We start from the raw sequence: 20,615 nt of genomic DNA, 5'->3' as shown, positions 1-20,615 counted from the left end.
CTCGATGCTCTATTATTATTTTTTTTTTTCGTAATTCTTTACCTCTACTAAGCAAATTTCTCTTAGCAAATTTATTCAATGTATTATTAGGTTTTGAATTAATTTTAGCAATATGGTAGCGTTAATTATTTGAACATAAAATGAATTTTATATTCATCTATGGCTTATTAATATTGTTCATTCATTTGCTCTTTGTGTCACTTTATACTTACAATATTACTCTATTGTCTGTGGTCGGAAGTACGCTGTTTACTATTTATGACTATTCCAAAAAAATAGAATATTGTACCTATATAAATCTGAATCTCGGAAACGGCTCCCAACGATTTTAATGACATTTAGTATGTAGGGGGTTTCGGGAGCGATAAATCTATCTAGGAGGCAGAGCTGGGCATTAACTCGTTAATCCGTTAACAGTTAATTAACGAAGTTAACACTTCGAGTAACGGATTAACTTTTAAGCTAACTTATAAAATGGTTAACGGACCCGTTAACAGTTAACCCAATGGAAGTACGCACCGCGCGCGGCGGGAAAAACAGGTTTCGACAAGTTTGGTCGAGCGCGCCGGCACTTGCAGCGCGGAGCGCGTGCCGCGGTGTGAGTGAAACAAATATAACTTAGGTGTGGCGCGTGCGAGCGGGAAAACTGCACTGTATGAAATTCACTTCACATTGTTTTTGTTTTTAACCGACTTCCAAAAAAGGAGGAGGTTCTCAATTCGACTGTATTTTTTTTTTTATGTATGTTACATCAGAACTTTTGACCGGGTAGATCGATTTCGACAAATTTTGTTTTAATCGAAAGGTGGTGTGTGCCAATTGGTCCCATTTAAATTTATTTGAGATCTAACAACTACTTTTCGAGTTATATCTAATAATGCGTTTTTACTTGACGATTTTTTCGTCGACCTACGTTGTATTATACCGCATAACTTTCTACTGGATGTACCAATTTTGATAATTCTTTTTTTGTCGGAAAGGGGATATCCCTAGTTTGGTGATAAGGAAACCAGGGTCTGATGATGAGATCCCAGAGAAATCGAGGGAAACTCTCGAAAATCCGTAATAACTTTTTACTGGGTGTACCGATTTTGATAATTTTTAATTTAATCGAAAGCTGATGTTTATCATGTGGTCACATATAAATTTTATCAAGATCTGATAACTACTTTTTGAGTAATCTTTGATAACGCGTAGTTGCTTGACTATTTTTTCGTCGATCTACGTTGTATTACTCGTCGATGTAATTGAAGTCGGTTTTTTTTTCGTTTGCGAGCAAACACAATTATGGTTTCATTACTTAATATCGGCGGTTACGGTCAAGAGCTAAAGAGTGTTTGTTTTGTTTTCTTGTCTTTTCCTGCTAAATTGCGTATATTTATATGAGCAGTGCAGTTGGTGTGGTGTAAGTTTATAAATAAAGTGTGTGATCATTAAAAAAATATCATGGATTCAGATTCCAGTGAGACTGAAGAAAATCCATGGCCACATTTGAGTGAGTATGTTGATTTTGTATGGAATAATTGTTTATTTTTCTGAATAATTTTTAGGATAACCCCAAGGACAGTGTTAGTGGCGGAGGAAGTAATGGAGGGAGTAGTGATAACGAGGAAGACTTTTTTAAGTCGGTAACTACCCAGTGCAAGGAAAGGCCAACGAGGCAGAACTCTTTGAAGACAATAGCTCAAAGCATAGTCAAAATGTGGCTAGATACACCATCCAAGGACTCACTTGACGACGCTGCATTCTTTGGAGACCAGATTTTGATTAATCTTTTTATCAAATATAACACGGCAATACCTTCAAGCGCAGCAGTTGAACGTCTTTTTTCAACGGGAAAAGATATTTTAGCACCGAAAAGAGCATCTCTTTCTGATGAAAATTTTAATATGTTGATGTTCATGAAAGGGCAAGCAAGGGAAGCACATAGTGCCGGACAGCTAAATTTAGTTGAAAAAAGACGTTCAACTGCAAATACAGAATGCAAATTTAGTTAAATCAATCAATTGATTTAATTAAATTTGCATTCTGTATTTTATTGTTTTATAAAAATAATTAATAAATAAAAAATAAAATAAAGTTTATTTCTTTAACTAGAGCTTACAATAATATTTTATCTACTAGGGAGAACTTCCATTAAGCAAATTAAAAAATTTGCTTTTATACTTCATTCTTTATCGGTATTAAATAATCAGCAATTAATATAATGCTTTTTTAGTCATATGTTAACGATTAACTTTAACTTGCGTTAAATCTTCTAAAATGTAGCGTTTTAACGTTTAACGAAACTAATTTTTGTATTAGCGGAATAGCGATTAACGAAGCTAACCATTTGATTAACGGTGCCCAGCTCTGCTAGGAGGGATTCATTTTCAGAAAATGTCGTTTTATCTATGTTTTCAGGAAATGAGAATGTGCTTAAATATCGTTAGATTAACGAAGATAAATTTCGCCATCATACAAGTTAAAATACCCCGGTTCGAATCTAGATATCTCCAGTCCGTTTTTTTTTTTCTTTTTTAAAGTTCTTTCTTTTGTGATAAAAACTATTATTGGAAGCCCTTTTATCAATGCATCTAGTTCGTATCAAAGTATATTTAAAAAAAAACTGCTAATTTTTAATGATTATGTTGGTAAGATCGAAAACGCCGTGACGCCGCGTTGGCGCGACGGTCATAGCATTGGTTTGTGGCTATTGCGCTGGCGATTGCGAGTTCGATCCCCGCAAATAGCAGACATCTGTATTGGCCATACAGATGTTTGCCGTAATCTGGGTGTTTGTGCAGTCCTTGTGAATCTCCGCACCATGCCTCGAAAATCACGTTAAGGCGTCGGTCCCGGTTGTTATCATATACACCTGATAGCGATCGTTACACGTAGTAGGGAATATATCCACCAACACGCATTGGAGCAGCGTGGTGGGTTATGCTCTGATCCTTCTACATGGGGAGAGAAACGTATACACAGTAGTGGGATATCACAAGCTGAGGCGAAGGTCGAAAATATTATTCATATCTCATAATTCGTATTTAAATATGATTTCCATTCAAACAAGATTTACGAAAAAAAATAGAATACCAAAAAAATACCTAGCAGACAAATAAATTAAACATAAATACTAGCAGAACCTTAAATTGTAAAAATGTTGGATTAATAAAAAAACTTAGATTTCACTTATTGATAATTCTTTAATTAAACTACATTACAAGTTACAACAAATTACAAGTTACAAGTTACAAGTACTTTATATTATAAAACAAAAATTATTTTCCTTCTAAATTAACGAAAATATTTTAATGACACGTAGTCTTAACAATAAATATACAAAAAATTGCATATTCTTTAAAAATCTTCTAAATCATCGTCTGCCAATGCATCAACAGAATCTAGGATACTATCGTCAATATCATTTACCACAGTTGCTCCTATTTCTGTTTTATTTTTATCATCATTTACTCCATCACCTTCTTGATTTGCATCACCTTCTTTATTTGCATCACCTTCTTGATTTGCATTAACTTCTTGATTTGCATCACATTCTTGATTTGCATGGCCTTCTTGATTTTCTTCACCTTCTTGATTTTCATCTCCTAGTTTTGAATTATTCTCCTCAACTTTGTTTTCGATATGCTGTTCAACTTCACCTGTAATACTTTCGGTTTCAATTATATCCTGTTGGACTTCAAGTATTTGAGGTACCTTACTTTTATTTTTAATTTCGGTATTTGTATCTTTATTTATAATATTGTCATCTGCCGTAATATCAATTATTTCCACATTATTTTCAACTTTCTCATCTTTATGATCATCCTCGATGACTACAATCTCGTTTTTTTTTTCTATTAGAACTACGTCTAGACTTGCATTAAGATCTTCTTTCGGTTTTGGTTTATTATCATTGAATATATCGTCACTTGTGAAATCTTGAAACTCCGCTGCATCTATATCTTCATCTGATGGTGCCATAGATTCATATTTCTTTTTAAGTTTTTTTGCTTTTTTCCCTTTACTTTTCTTTTCAGGTGGTCCAATTAAATGTAAAGGTTTGAAAGTTATCTCAGTATCACCTGTTGAATAGATTTAATTTGTAATTTACACTTACATATGTTTTAGTTATATTTCTATTGCCAAAAAAAAATACTTTATATATCTTTAATACAATAGATAGATGGTAGGAGTTTAGGCCCAAAATAGGTTTATACTGACTGACTGATACTAAATAAACTTAATCTACAACTACTATTTCACTGTTTTTTGCTTATAAATAGTTTATATAACATGCGATTTTTTTCTTCCCTTGTACATACGAAAACATATCAAACGTTGATATAACTGTAAGTTGAGACAACATCGTGCAATATGATTATACTGGTTACAATATACACAACAAAAGAAAAACATACACGGTCCTTGAAGCTGTATTTTCCTACTAATATTGGCTTAGTTCAAACATAAGAACCTTTCAACTCACCTATCTTAGCTGTTTTCATAGCAGTTAACTTATCATAGCTCTCATAACTATCGCAATTGGCCACAAACATTTTGTTTTTATCCGATTTCTTCAAATTAACAACTCCAACGCTTCTAAGGAATGCGTCTAATTCATCGCGTTTCGGATTTTTCGGATTTGTGAATATTCTGACAATTAGATTATCTTTTATATCAAGCAAGCGTTTCGTTATTTGGAGTTTTACAACCTAGAAAAATAACTTATTATATAACAAAACTATTGTACACTAAAATTGTTATATTGAAAAAAAATAAAACTATGTACAAAAGGCATCTTTATCGCTAAAATACGAACTTTTCCAGGCAACCTATGGGCAGAGACAATGATATGTCGATAGTAATTAGGTTTAGATTGTATTTAGGTGGTTTCATTTGACATATACACATAGACACAAATTAAAATAACGTTATAAATATACTTTTCTTTTTTTTTAATTATTAGAAGATTTAATTAATATTATTTTAATTTTTTAAATTATTAACTTGTTAGACGCCAGCCAGATGTCTAATAATCGAGGTATAAGCGTGTAATAAATACAGCACAACGAAGGTTATAGATTATTTAATTTCAGCTTATCGCAGTCCACTGCTGGACATAGGGCTCTCATAGTTCGCGCCAAAAATGGAGTTTTTTTGGTACGCAGGGGAAGCCATTTTCGGTTGATATCCAGGATGCCCGGGTAGGCATTTCTAGACCGTATGTCAGCTTCAGCACTTGGGGGTACAAAACAGACTAAAACCCCTGCGGGAGTCTTCAACCGCATTCATTGAAGGGTCCCGGATCTGCAGGCTACAGGATCCGTCCAGCGATAGTCACCAAGCTGGGCAGGCGGGCTGGTGACCGCAGGGCTGGCTTTGTCGCACCGAAGACGCTGCTGCCCGTCTTCGGCCTGTGTATTTCAAAGCCAGCAGTTGGGTGGTTATCCCGCTATCGGCATCAGTCGGATTTTCTAGTTCCAAGGTGATAGTGGAACTGTGTTATCCCTTAGTCGCCTCTTACGACACCCAGAGGAAGAGAGGGGGTGGCTATATTCCTTACTGCCATAACCACAAAATTAAATATTTAAAATTTAGTTCGAGTCGAATATTAAAAAGTGTTACCAATTACCTGATTAAAATATCTGACTGTATGCTTTATTATTCTCTGACTAACAAGCTCTTGAGTCTCACTTGATGATTCGATACACCCAGCTAAAAACTGAAACATTACAAAATAATAACAATTACCACCAAGATGGAAGAAATTCTACGTCAGGTACACACATAGCACACACAAGACACCATTAACATCCAGACCGGGCCGAACATCTGTATGATCTACACAAACATTTGTCTTGGCATGGGATTGAATTTACTAGAGCAAGTTAGTGCGTAAACCACAATTGTTAATGAAAACATTTGTATTGGTCATACAGAGGTTTGCTGTACTCTGGGCTTTTGTGCTTTTGTATTTTGTTTCGTATGAAAAAAAAATTATAGTATTATTATTTAATTAAAATAAAATAATTAATTTAAAAGAACAGTTGAATTTTTAAATCATGGTTATCGTTTTTAAGGAGTGTACTCCAGTCGCGTGTCAGAACTGACACATACTTAATTTTACTTGTATATCTTTACTTTAAATAAGAAATAAATAAATTAACACACCGCATTATTTAGTCGACCCATCTCTTTGTTGACTGCTTTTTCAAAAATTGGTTCCAGAGTATACAAATCAGAATTCTGTTCCAATTTTTGTATTTGCTTTTGATCTGGAACATTTTTAGACAATAATTATGCATATAATAAAAAAAAAAAGATATTGTTACTACTTCAAATTTATTTTCTTCGACTCAAAATGCAATGCAAGGAAAAGGTTTTGGAAAATATAAATCCTAGTGTATCTTACCTTTGTACAACTGCTTATCTGCAACAGAAGAAAGAGAGCTTCATGTATATCGTAATATTTTTAATTAAATATTAAAATAAAGTCAGTTAAGATAAAAATAAACACAAACGTAATAAAATTATGTATTTAATTCCCAATTGAACATTATATTTACAAATACTACTTCCGGTTGTCAAGTGGCAAACATTGTTTCGTAAGTTGTAACTTGTCCATAAAAATAATTATGAACACCAGTTTATCTGTGTTATTATAACATATGTTGGATTCGTAAAGTGCATTCCATATAGGCAGAAAGGCACTGCTAACCTTGGCATGTTACTAAAAATTATATATAAAACATGAACATTACATATTTTTGAAAAAGACATAAACCATAATTCAATTTAAATCCGCTTCAATTGAAAAACCCGCCGTCATATATGCGATATCAGCGCTTCGCGCGAATCGACGATGAGCCTTATATGAAACTTCAATATGAGCCTACAATCGCTAACAAAATGTTAGCAATGACAGTAGGACATTATATAATCCTACAATTTTATAATGTCGTACGTCATATGGAATACGAACAAAGTATTGTGTTTTTAACATTAATCTACTTAACAATGACAGGAGTCACAGCCTAAGAATAACCTATCAAATTAAATTGTCTTGAAATCGATACCGTTTTTACCAATAATTATGATTTTTGACACAGTCGCATAACCGCATCCGCCATCCCCATCCGAATCATTCCACAGAGTAATATTATGACAATTCACTTTGAATTTTTCGTTTTTGCGTTCTTGTTATAAGTGAAAATTTTAATATATTAGTGATGAATAAGTTTACTTGTAAAATATGTAACGGAGATGTGTGTTTGATAAAAATAAATAGTGAATCCAAATTCAACACATTCGATTTTACAGATAAATTAAAAATTGTTCAGGCGTATCAATTTAACATATAAATAACAATGACGTTATAATTTTTCATTTATCAATAAATAAAGAAGTACTTTCATTAAGCATACAATTTTGTAACTAATTAATAGTGTTATCAATGATTTTCTATGTTTAACACAAACGAAATTATCAAAGTGCCGGCCTTATGAGGTCACCATGTCTATCCAGTAACTGATTTGTTTGATAAGTATCAGTTGGTACGTGTATTTGTAAGCCTGCATTAATAGTATAAATGCACTTTACGTGTCCAATAATTTACTTGTCTGTTCTTGAAATTATCTAAAAGCCTCCATTCCCAACAAAACTGAAGTAAATTAGAAAAAAATTGCGAGAAAGTGAGTGCAGTGTGCTGTTAATTTTTTTTTACTCCCTACCCTGTCTAAAAATTTTATGCACGCCACTGTGTTGTGTTATGGTGAAGTATAAAGAGATTTCGATGCAAGGGTAAATATGTAAATATTATTTATACATATATGCAAGATATTCTATTAAAAAAACCGTTCATCATCGCATTAGAGGTTTTTTCAACTACCCACAAATTTTACCAAACGACAAGAGAACAGTGACTTCTGCTGTCATCGAACGACAAATACGTAAATTAACATTAGGGTTACCAGTCTGCAAACGGGAAAACTACCACAATTAAGGGGCAATTTAAATTAATTTTTAATGTAATGAAAATTGAGATTCCTGACTGGTGACTGGTTGTGTGACCTCTCTCCTCCCCTTTCGAGTGTCGCGTGATTAATAGTCGACACCTCAGTCGATGAAATAACTGTCTAATATTCAAAGTATTGTACTAAAATGATCCAGTTGGAAACAGAACATTCACCAACAGTGGGACAATACTACAGACTATGATACTACTTACATATATGTAGTTTAAGGAATTTAGATAAAAAATATAAAAATTAAAGAATGTTTTTCGCTCTGTCTTGTTTGGTCTGTTTCGAATGTTAGCAACTTAATTATTGTGTTATAGGTAACATCTGATTGATATAGCTACACTTTTTATTTATACATACATACAATTAATACATATATTTATAAACATATAATAACATATAACACAGACTCGGGGCGGAAATCGATCTCACAACCGCCAGGGCAGAAAACACGGTCACTACAAACTGCGCCAACAGGCTAATCAATATATTGTTTTGTTAGCTATCTACTAAAATTACGCCAAAGCTTGGAACTTGCAAATCAATGACACAATTTGTAGGATTTTTTTAAATTGTAGCTACCCACTGCTGGGCCTATACCTCTTTCTCCGTGTAGAAGGGTCCGATCTTAATCCACAACACAGCTCTAATTCAGATTGACACAATGTGTGTAATTTAAGGGAATCAGACAAATAATCGTCTTTAGTATATAAAACATTGTTTTGTAATAGAAGTGAACACGACAAACGATTCATAATGATGTTACACATCAAGATATAGTTTGTCTTAAAAATGATCTTTATGACATAGTGTTGCATGATGAATTCTTAGACATGAACATTTGCCATCCAATATTTAAGGAACGTCGCGACTAAAGTGTACTTCATCTTCATAGAGGAGATATATGTCCAGCAATGGGATTTTAAAACCTGCCTTAGTAAAGTATTAATATATAGTCATGTTTTATATACAGGATACAAATGTCTTTCTCATTCTATAACACGATAAACAAGATTAGGCTGGTACTTACTTCCTTCGGGGTATTTCGGCAATCTCGCAGTCTGTTGTGGAACGTTTTGCGAAACGTTTTGAGGAACATTTTTGGGATTATTCGGTGGTTTTATCTGTTTATTGGCAGCTGGTTTATTTGGATTGGTTTCTGAAAAAGTAATTTTTCATTATGAAATATGTTGCTAATTTTAATTTATTTTGAACATGATCGCTTCAGCCTGTAATATCCCACGGCTGGGCATAGGCCTCTTTCCCCATGTAGGAAAAGGATCAGAGCTTAATTCACCACGCCGCTCTATTGAGCGTTGGCGGATATATTCCCTACTTTGAGTAACGATCGCTATCACGTTTACATGATAACCGGGACCGACGGCTTACCGTACTCTCCGAGGCACGGTGAGGTGACAGACAAGGACTGAGCAAACGCCCAGACCACGGCAAACATCTGTATGACCAATACAAATGTTTGTCATGCGCGGAGATCGAACCCGCAACCGCCAACAACCACAAACCAGTGCTGTGAGCATTGCGCCAACGCGTCGTTGATTATGATAATTGCTCTTAATTTTTGTTTTTGATTATTTTGGTTATGATGATAATCAGTCTCTTTTTTAATTTTTAAAAATATTTAATTTTATTAATGTATATTTAAAGTTTAGATTTTTTTAATAATTTGTGATTTTTCCTATATATTGTACTTACTTCCTTCGGGGTATTTACTCGCAATCTGTTGTAGAAAGTTTTTAGGAACGTTTTGAGGAACATTTTTGGGAATATTTGGTGATTTCATCTGTTTATTGGCAGCTGGTTTATTTGGATTGGTTTCTGAGAAAGTAATTTTTCATTATAAAAATAATCTTCACATACACACATCAGCCTATCGCAATCCACTGCTGGACACAAGCCTCCAAAGTTCGCGCTAAAAATGGAGTGAACTCATGTGTGTTGCCCATAGTCACCACGCTGGGCAGGCGGGTTGGTGACCGCAGTACTGGCTTTGTCGCACCGAAGACGTGCCCGTCTTCGGCCTGTGTATTTCAAAACCAGCAGTTGGATGGTTATCCCGCCATCGGTCGGCTTTTTAAGTTCCAATGTGGTAGTCGAGCTGTGTTATCGCTTAGTCGCCTCTTACGACACCCACAGGAAGAGAGGGGGTGGCTATATTCTTTGCTGCCGTAACCACACAGCCTAAATATTAAAAATATTGCTTACTATTTTGAAATTCAACTCAAAACAATAATCCAGGAGGTGATTTTCTAACGTGGTTCCAATTTAAATATTATTGGAATATTAACCAAATGTTTTTACTGAGCATTGGAAAATAATTTCAAACCTCTTTAAACCAAGTCTAATGTAAACTATAAAGCAAATTTCTATAAAATTTTAAGTATGTCCCTATTTTAATAAATTAACGTATTTTCGTACTAGTTTTCTACTTATTATCTATATTTTGTTATGCTAAAAGAGCCTGTGTTACCGGTTGTTATTAAAGATTATCCTGCACATAAGTAACGTATAGACTTTAACAACAAGAATTAAAATAGGCCATTAAGGCGTTTCTAAACAATAAACTAAAATTTTTAGATCCACAAGCAATAGTGAAGCAGAAAATATATATTGTAAAATTTTATTAGTTGGATTCTGTCATATATCAGATAGCTTTAACAGCAAGCGGTGAAACAGACCCTTTATACTTACTCTGTATTGGTTTGTTAGCAGCAGCATTTTGATTCTGATTTACTTTTGGAAGATTCCGGATAAGTTTATATTTGGACATTATATTTTGATTGTTAAATTGGGGAGGTTTATTTTTAACACCTTGTCCGGAATTGTCTGAAAAGATTGTTTTTATTAATGTCGACTAAAAAAAAAAATATTATTTTATTTCGATAAAATTATCCCATTTATATTATTACATCGTCGCTTACATTACAACACCGCGAACATACATTTACAACGATTTTGCACACGTAATTATTTATATTTTGAAATTTAGTCTAATTTTAAAGTCTTATTTGAACTAGAGAGAGAAGTAAATATTCTATGCAATGAGTCTAAACGTTAAAATAACATATCACAGTATTGCGCTATAAGCGACGACACACGCATTTATAACATTAATTTAATATTCATGAAATAATAATAAATAGTATTCATTTAGTTTCAAACATATCCTTAAATTATATTATGAGCTATAACGCGTATCATTATTATAACTAGAGCTGTAATGATAGGCAGTAAATTATTTGAAGTTTTTTAATATAAATACATGAATATTAATCGCCATAAATCCACATGTTTTATGGCAACTGAATAAATCCATCACATAGCATAAGCATGAACCAAAAAATCGGAATACGATAAAGCAACCTTGTTCAAATGAACATTTTAAGCCTAGTTTTTGTCGAAATAGTACGGAACATCATAGAAAGCTTTTTAATTCTACGAGACATACCACGATTGTCATTTTGAAACTCCCGATATTCCGGCAATGACAACGTTTTTTGTTACGGAATCACTGACTGAGTGCATTTCCGTAGCACGTCCCGTAGATTAAAGTGTTCATAGTGGCCGTGAAAGTTTTAAAACTTCTATCGTAGAAATATCGAAATTTATCAGAATAACAGATAAAAATCAGAAATCTAATAAACCATTCTATCTCGATCACAACATAATCGAAATTGAAGAAATCGTTCCCAAAACGATTCGTTTGACTATAGGAAACCGGCCTTAATTCTATTTTATCGAAAAAAGGGTAGTTTCCACCACGACTGCGTAAATCCATAGGCGTAACTAAGAGATAGGGTAGACGGGAGGTAAACCCTTAAATCGCGTTTTACCACCTCTACTGCACACGTATTGTAACAGTACAAAAATAGTCGAAGATTATTATGGCCACATAATTCTTGACTTTTTCAAGTAAAATTTCTTTACACACGCTTGACTTGGGTAGTAAGCTGGTGAATGCGTGACGAGAGCGTTACGAAAAGTGTGATCGGGCGAGGCGAACGGATTTTGAAAGGGAGATATAAGTTTGATGTAGCTAAAGAAGTTTTACTTCAGTCGTGTGGTCTAAACGGTACTCGTTTTCTTGTCTACATAACGCAAATAATCCTCGTACACCTAGAAGCTCTGGCAGTCCCTTTATTCCTTAGCCACGCTAATATTTATCTCAAATTACTTCTGTCGGTCTCAGAACCACAGAGCAGACCAAAGAACAGATTCTTCAAAATTATTTCCTTTAAAGAATGTTCAAAGCACGCTAAGCTTTAAGTTCAGAGTTCAGAAGGAACAAAATTGATAAATATATTATATACTACCGGTAAACCGGTATCAGAGAACGTCTTAATTTTTCCCACTTACAAATAATAAAATCCTAATTGCTCAAGCTCTCTCTCATATTATTATAAATTTCTAGAGACTGGCACACAAACTGAGCTAATTTACAGATCTGGGCAGACGCACTGTGCGCCCGGAACGTGCCGTTGATTCGCGACCGAGCGTACCGCACGGTGTCCTACACAACGTCCTCGGTCCTACATCGTGCCTTTTCGCCAGCAGCCCCCCGTGGGAATTAGAGGCCGAAGTCCACACATCGGTCTTCTGGCGCGTGACGGAGGTGCGCCTGGGGGGGGGGGGACCGCATCTTGCGCAAGAGATCGTACGATGGAGGAGAGCAGCTCGCGACGATTTCTTCCGGAAGTGGTCGACGAGCCTGGAGGACCCGAAGGCGACCTGGTCAATTCGATCTGTCCTACGTGACTGGGTCGATAGACGACACGGTACGGTGTCGTTCCACTTGGCGCAGATGCTGAGCGGGCACGACTGTTTTCGCTATCTGTGTCGAGTGTTGGGGCGGGAGCCGAAGTCGGGACGTCACCATTGCGACGTCGGCGCCGAGAACACAGCGGAGCATACGCGCATTGTCTGCCCTGCGTGGAGTGCGGAGCGCAGCGCCTTATCGGCAGTCATCGGGGTAGGTCTCTCACTGCCGGCCTTGATTGTGGCCATGGTCGGCAGTGAGGAAAGCTGGGACCACTCTCCACTTTCTGCAGCGCCGTAATACTACGGAAGGAAGCGGCTGAGTGGGAGCGAGAACAGGACCCAAACTCGCTCCCGGCTCGTCGCGGAAGGCATGGTCGGCGTCGCAAGGCCTAACCTAGCCAACCTGCCACCGTAACGCCGGACCAGCGGGTGATAGACCGGTGGATATATCGTCCGCATTTCAGTCCCGTGGAGGGAGGCAACCTTAGTGTTCGAGGGAGCCTCTCGGAGGTCGCTTAAGGTAACGAGCTTAGCGTCCCCGTGAACCTACCCCAGGTGAGCGAAGGAACACCCGAGGTTTTAGTCCGTGCGAATCGGACATAGTCTCCAGCTCCCCCGAGCTAGAGGCATCCGTTAGAGATTTCTTCTAGTCAACAAAAAAAAAATAAGCAAATCTCGGAATCTTTTACTCATGCTTAGTCCTTCACTCATTCTAAATTTAATTTTGACAAACATAGACATATTGATTTTTATCAAGAAAATATTTAAGTAACTAAGGATAAAATAAAACCTAATACCCAATGAGGTATTAGAAAAATATTCCAAGTCTTTTGATTCATAATAGATATACCTCGGTATGCTAAAATAATCGTCATTTTAGTTCACTGAGCATATGATAATGGATTTATTATAGTTATGTATATTCTAGTGAAAATATTTTTTCTTACTTAAGGTATATATTATATTCATGTGCATGCAACATGTAGTGTGCTTTTATAAAGAAACAGTTGACAACTCTGAGCTTCTTAGAAGGTATATATATATAGACCTTCTAAGGTTTTCTATATAGAAATAATAAATATTTAATCATTTGTAGTTAATCGAATAATTTGGTCAGACAACGAGTATGACCAATCCCTACATGGAAGCGGCTTAAAAGCCTCAAACAAGTATACGATGAGTAAAAACTTCCGTACTGATATAGAACCAAAATTCCCTGAACCTTACTTATAAATAAAAATTTTACCTGGTACATTCCTACCTGGCTCTGCTTTATCACGTGCTAATTTTTCCATAACAGCCTTCAAGAAATTGGCGTCATCGCTAACGCCGAATTTCTGTCGATAGCTGTTTATCATTTCATCTAAAGAATTCACAATTCGATCTCCGAGAATAACATCAATTCGCGACATTATACATTTTTTCAAGTGTTGAGTAACTTCCCTGTGATTGTTAATTTTTCCCAGCTTGCCTTTAGCAATAATTTTAGCTGCTAATAAAAAGGCAGATTTTTCACGAAAATAACTATGTTCTATTAATTGCTGTTTATACATAGCATTATTAGGAGCAATGATAGGTGGATGTGATAAGTGGTTTCCGGGTTGGAAACCTTCTTTATTAAATTTCGCAATTTTAGCCGGCGGACCACTAGTATTAGTTCCTGGTTGACGGAAAATATTTTCATTGGATTTGATAAATGTGGAATTATTGGGGTCGTTGCCGTACTCCCTCGAAGATTTTTCGGGAACGTTAGGATACGTTCTCTCCACAACGAAACCATGTCGATCGTTTCGTTCAAAATTATTAAAATCTTGACATTGATCGTAATTGTCAAGATCAACGGATGAATTCGGACGATTGGAATTCTTTGGCAGCTTTTGTTCTTCGAAAGCACGTTTCGAAGGCCGTTCACGATTCCCTTGATTACGGAATCGATCAGGTGGTGGTGACCTATCACGGGGCAGTGATCGGTCTTTATTAGATTGGCGACTACGCATAGGAGATCGATCTCGGTGCTGATTGTGTTGAGTTTGTCGATTATATTGAGGTGATGAATCTCGTTGAGTTTGCCGACCGCATTCTGCCTGTCGATTAGATTGACCATCGCGCTGAGATCGTCCATCGCGTTGAGATGGTCCACCAAATTGGGACGGTCCATCGCGTTGAGATGGTCTAGTGTGTTCATTCAGACGACCGCGTTCAGATGGTCGATTGCGTTCAAATATTCGATCGCGTTCATATTGATGATCGCGTTCAGACGGACGACCTCGTGGTGGAGAACGATCGAAGCGAGAATTATTGCTACGGCCTTCATTCATGGATCTGTTCTCATACCTGTCACGGCTTTTTTGTCGTTTCTTGTATCTACCTTCTTGCTCGTATCTTTCATCTTCATAGTTACGAAAATCCTTGTTAGATCCATGAGACTCAAACTCACTTTCATTCCAATTATTTCCTTGTGAACTGAAGTTACTATTAAAACCCCAACTATTGTTACCCATGTCGTTTTGAGATAAATAGTCGTATGCATTCTTAGATACGTTAGGTAGAACTGATTTATCAGGGTATGATGTACTCAATTGTTCATTATTCCACTGATTTTGAGTATTAGATGATGGATACATAAAATTTTCAACACTTTGTTGATAATACGGTAATTGTTGCGGAGTATTTGTAGCTGGTGGTGCCGGCTTGGCGTAGTTTATTTGTGAACTCTGTGGACAAATGTTGTAATAGGCTATATATATAACTCAACGTAAATCTTGTATCAATTATATCAAAAACAGAGGTATCTAATCTCGTATCTAATACCAAAACTGAATACAGTTGGGAGGACAAATAAGGTTACAATGCTGTACCAAAACCTATCTCAACCACTTAATAATAAAAATTTGATATTAAAAACAAAAGTTTAACTTAACTAGACATGTAATAAGGCTGTAAGTGTATTATAAAATGTATACCTGCATACAGACCAATCATTGACAACCTGAAGAATCGATATCAGACCATTACAAATATATACATTCATACTGGTCAATGTATGACTTAATAAGTCGATGCCATATTTAATAATAGCATTTTGCTTACTTTAATTCTTCAGCCCCAAGAGTTGGTTGTTACAATATCACATCAGTACAATATGGCGGTAATTAAACCAGCCATTGACACTGGCAGGAATACTTTTTCATTTTGGTTTGTATAACAAAATGGGTGGTTTACAATAGCCTAGTTTTAGTAGTGACTTGTTTAGCAACTGAACATGTCCAAAAGCAATAAATGCACGATCCACTGAAACTAATTTTTCCAGTGAGATATAACTCCACGTCAATCTGAGTGGTCCACTGGGTCAAACAAATATTATTAACATAATGTTACTGGCTTGTACCACACTGTACTCGGAATGTGCTAACGATTGTCCGGAACAGTAGTCGCTGGCTTCTCGACTAAAATACAAGTGTCTTGCAAACCAGCTTTATTTACCATACAATTCTTACCATTTACCTGTTGAATATTTCTAGACTGTAAATATTTTGGACCTGGGTCGGTCGTATTAATTAAATATTTTCTAAGGATCATTATACACAATTTCTAACGATCATCGTTATACACCTTTTTAAATATTATATTGGCGGCAAAGAAGTGCACAGTCTGTCTGATAATAATAATAATTTTAGCTTTGTACAAGCGGCCATATCGCTAAAAAGCTATAAAATAAACCTATCTATAAGCTCTGAAGGTATAACAGAAAAGAAATCCTAGGTTTTTAATTTTACTTTGTCTAAATATGAGCTTCCTTCGTACTTCATGATATAACCGTCCAATGAGCTCATAAGCACGGCTATAATTTTATATATATATATATATATATATATATACATATATTTATATATATAATTAACTAGGTCGACAAACAACCTGATGGTAAGCGAGTAGCGTAGCTTACAGATGTCTGCAACACCAAAAGCATCGCAAGCGCGCTGCCAACCATATCCCCAATTCCCCCAGGAGCTCAGTCCAGCTTACTCATCAACAGGAACACAAAACTGCTTGAAAGCAGTATTATTTAGCTGTGATCTTCTGTAAGGTCTACTACTCGTCGGACTGCTCCATATTTTGAGCATTTACAATGCTCTAAATATGAAGCATTCTAGGGAAAAAGATCTCTTCCCAACGCGTAGTTCTAGAAGTCGTATTCGTCAGTTAGTAATAATTTTCGTTTTAAGGACGTGTTTCCTCACGAAAGGTATCATGCAGAACGAGTAAATCAAAGTAGCTCATTAATTTAAACAGTCAAATAAAAAAATGGGCTAGGATTTTTTTACGCGGAACGTGATCCATCACACCAACAGAAATCCCCATTCGAAGGAACGCAGTTAAAAGTCGAAGGTCCAGTATATATTACCAAACAATAAAAATTATTTGTCATCATATTTTCGATTTGATAGCTTTTATATCGGTGACCTTGTCTAAATATTTTCTATTGGTACCACTTTATAAAGCAATGTCTTCATATTAACAGCCAGCATTGTTATGCTATAACATTATCTAGAAGTGTTGTATATAAGGATTGCAAGTATTTAGGAGGCAGGCAACTGTACTATTGTCTTATTAGATTTTGGCTGAAACTTAAAATATTGGTAATTTTTTTTTTTTTTTTTTTGACTATTTTGTAATTATATCATTTATTAATTTTACATAGCCAATACACTAGACTGCAAAAAAAAAGGGATCAGTTAGAAAACCTTCAATAACTTCTTCTTTGTGGTCCAGTTTATAAAAAACTGAAGTTTGTCCTTTTTTTTTAATTGTTTTTTTTTTTTTGTCCTTTTGTCTACACAGACATCTCGGCCCCATCATACCCTGATTCCCATTATGTCTAATAAATGTAAAGAAATTCATTGATAATGTATGACCATATTGATTAAAAATTTTACTTCATCAGAAAAAAAAATTCACCAAAATGTATTTATGTCACACTTTCATAAATGATTAGCTCTCCGTTTCATATTTAACACATTTATATATAAAAAAGTATACAATACAAAACAGCCAAGACTATTTCACCAATATCATATAGATTGGAATAGTCATGAAGGGTATTGATAGCTGTGTTTGACATTACAAACTGCGAAATATTTAATATAAAATTGTAATTTGTTGTAACTAACCTGAGTTGCTGCCATGTAAAATGGTAAATTGTAGGTTGGTTGTGTTTGCATTGTAGGATTCATGGGTTGCATTGTAGGGTTCATTGGTTGCATTGTAGGATTCATTGTTTGCATTGTAGGATTCATGGGTTGCATTGTAGGATTTATAGATTGCATTGTAGAAGTCATGGGTAGAATAGGTTGCAGAATTTGTGGAACATTTCTTTGTTCTTCATAATTCAACGTTGGCTGCACAGATGGCTTTGACCAGTTTTCTTGTACTGGTTGGGTTGATTGTTGAGGTTTCTAAAATCATAATAAAAATAATTTAAATTATTTTTGTGAAAAAACATCAATAAATTATTGCAAATTTTATATAATAAAATAATATATTAATTTAACACAAGACAGTTCTGTAAAGTTATGTACAATACTGCATGAATATTGAAATGAAATTCATACATCAACTAGCTATGTCTAACTGAGGAATTAATTTCCATTAGAAATTAAACAAATTCAATTATTACTTTACTGATACTAATGATTTTTCATATACAAAGTATAACTTATAAGTAGTAATTTTATATCTACTCCTAATAAACCTAGGATTGAGTATAACTTTCACAAGGCTAATTTTATTGCTATATCTGAGGCACTTGACGAGATTGATTGGGTATTAATATTTCACGGTAAAAAAACTGAGCACGCTACCTCGGCATTCTATGAAGTTATTTATAATATTATTAAGAAGTATGTGCCTACAAAATTAGTTAAGACCACTAAGTTTCCCATTTGGTTTAATTCAGCGTTGATTCATATATTTAGGAATAAAAATAGAGCCTGGGTAAAGTGGAAAACAAAAATCCATCTGACTATGAAGAATTTGCTGTGTACAGGGATAGATTTAGAAGCATATCAAAGAGTAGCTATAAACTTTATATGAAGGAAGTGGAGGAAAAAGTAAATAAAAATATTAATTATTTCTGGAAATATATCTATAATAAAAATAAGAACTACAACTCTCCAAGTACATTTCATTATAATGGTATTACAGCAAGTAGTCCAGATAGTATAAGCCAGTTATACTCCCAGCATTTCAGATCAGTTTTTGGACCAAACAATGTTCCATGTGACTTCGACGTAAATAATATTTCTGACGTTAATGTAAATTCAGATCTTAATTTAACAGATTTATATATATCCGAAACCGATATCTTGACTGCATTGCGAGCCTTGGATGTCACTAAAAGTTCTGGTCTGGATAATCTACCTGCTATTCTACTTAGGTCCTGTGCTTCCGTCTTGTACCGCCCGATACATCATTTGTTCAATTTAAGCCTAAGTGAGGGCGTTTTCCCAACAATTTGGAAGTCCGCTAGAATCACACCAGTCTTTAAATGTGGGGATAGGTCAAATGTTGAGAACTATCGACCAATATCAATACTGCCGGCCCTGTCAAAGCTCTTTGAGAAACTTGTTCATAATGCCATATACCCTTCGCTGCACAACATAATAATTCCTGAACAGCATGGCTTCGTTAACCGTCGTTCAACCAACACGAATTTGTTAGTTTATACAACATACTTATTTAAAAGCATTGATGAAAATAAACAGACCGACTGTGTTTACACAGATTTTAGGAAGGCCTTTGACAGAGTTGATCATAAAATCCTTTTAGAAAAGCTGGCAATCAATGGCATTCGTGGTAATTTATGGCGCTGGTTTAAGTCTTACATAACTAATAGGACTCAAAAAGTTGTTTTCAATGGTGGTGAGTCAGAATTTATTTTGATAACGTCTGGTGTTCCTCAGGGCTCGATAATGGGTCCCTTACTCTTCCTACTATTTGTTAATGACATAAAATACTGTTTTGAGTTTTGTAATATCTTACTATATGCAGACGACTTAAAAATTTACCATACTATAGACAGTTTTAATGATCACATCAAATTTCAAGCAGATCTTAATAGATTTTCTACTTACTGTATAAACAACAAAATGGAACTTAGTATAAGCAAGTGTAAGCACATCACTTTCACGAAAAAGAAATATGTTAGTCGCTTTCAATATGAGTTATGCAATGTACAATTAGATTCTGTTAAATCCATCAGAGATCTTGGAGTCTTGATGGATTGTAAGCTACATTTTGATATGCATATTGAAAATATTAGAAGTAAAGCTTTCAAAATATTCGGTTTTGTTATGCGAGCATGCATTAATTTTAAACAGACATCCTCTTATATTACTCTATAACCAACAACGCACGTACAAACGCTGGTAGACGATCTCCACTGCATCGAATACTTAGTTCTTATAACGATCTATTTAACGCAATCGATATTGCTGTGACGAGTCCCCGCACTTATAAAAAACTTGTATTGCAATGTTTGAATTAATTGGATTTACCTTGTAATTATAGCTGTTTGTCTTGTAACTGTGATCGACTTATTTTTAATATTTGAGGTAATCCGTGGTAAACGGTGTTGGTATTACGATAAGTACTTTTTGTATATATACTGATGTTGTTGATACCCATTGTAATACTGTTTGTTTTCCCAAATAAAAAGAAAAAAAAAAAGTATAACTTAACATATAAACTTAGAACCGTTATTAAAATAAGAATTCTGTATCAGGGATCGGGAAACACACAATGCACAAGCACAATTGGGCAATTGCCCAGATT

General features: G+C 35.0%; 1 protein-coding gene across 1 annotated transcript; it reads right to left on the bottom strand.

The window, feature by feature from the left end:
• Window positions 1-3,168: 3,168 nt before the first annotated feature.
• LOC123667493 (protein piccolo-like) lies at window positions 3,169-14,794 on the bottom strand. The gene is made up of 9 exons (XM_045601387.1): window positions 14,044-14,794; window positions 10,716-10,850; window positions 9,720-9,842; window positions 9,037-9,165; window positions 6,398-6,415; window positions 6,157-6,260; window positions 5,618-5,707; window positions 4,472-4,697; window positions 3,169-4,067 (listed from the first exon to the last, which is right to left on the bottom strand). The coding sequence occupies exons 1-9, from the start codon at window positions 14,777-14,779 to the stop codon at window positions 3,343-3,345; spliced, it is 2,286 nt and encodes a 761-aa protein (XP_045457343.1). The 5' UTR covers window positions 14,780-14,794; the 3' UTR covers window positions 3,169-3,342.
• Between the last annotated feature and the right edge of the window lie 5,821 nt (window positions 14,795-20,615).

Source organism: Melitaea cinxia, chromosome 28 (assembly GCF_905220565.1).
Source record: "Melitaea cinxia chromosome 28, ilMelCinx1.1, whole genome shotgun sequence".
Taxonomy (NCBI): domain Eukaryota; kingdom Metazoa; phylum Arthropoda; class Insecta; order Lepidoptera; family Nymphalidae; genus Melitaea; species Melitaea cinxia.
Note: the sequence above shows the minus strand (reverse complement) of the source record. Positions and strands in the feature narration are given on the sequence as shown.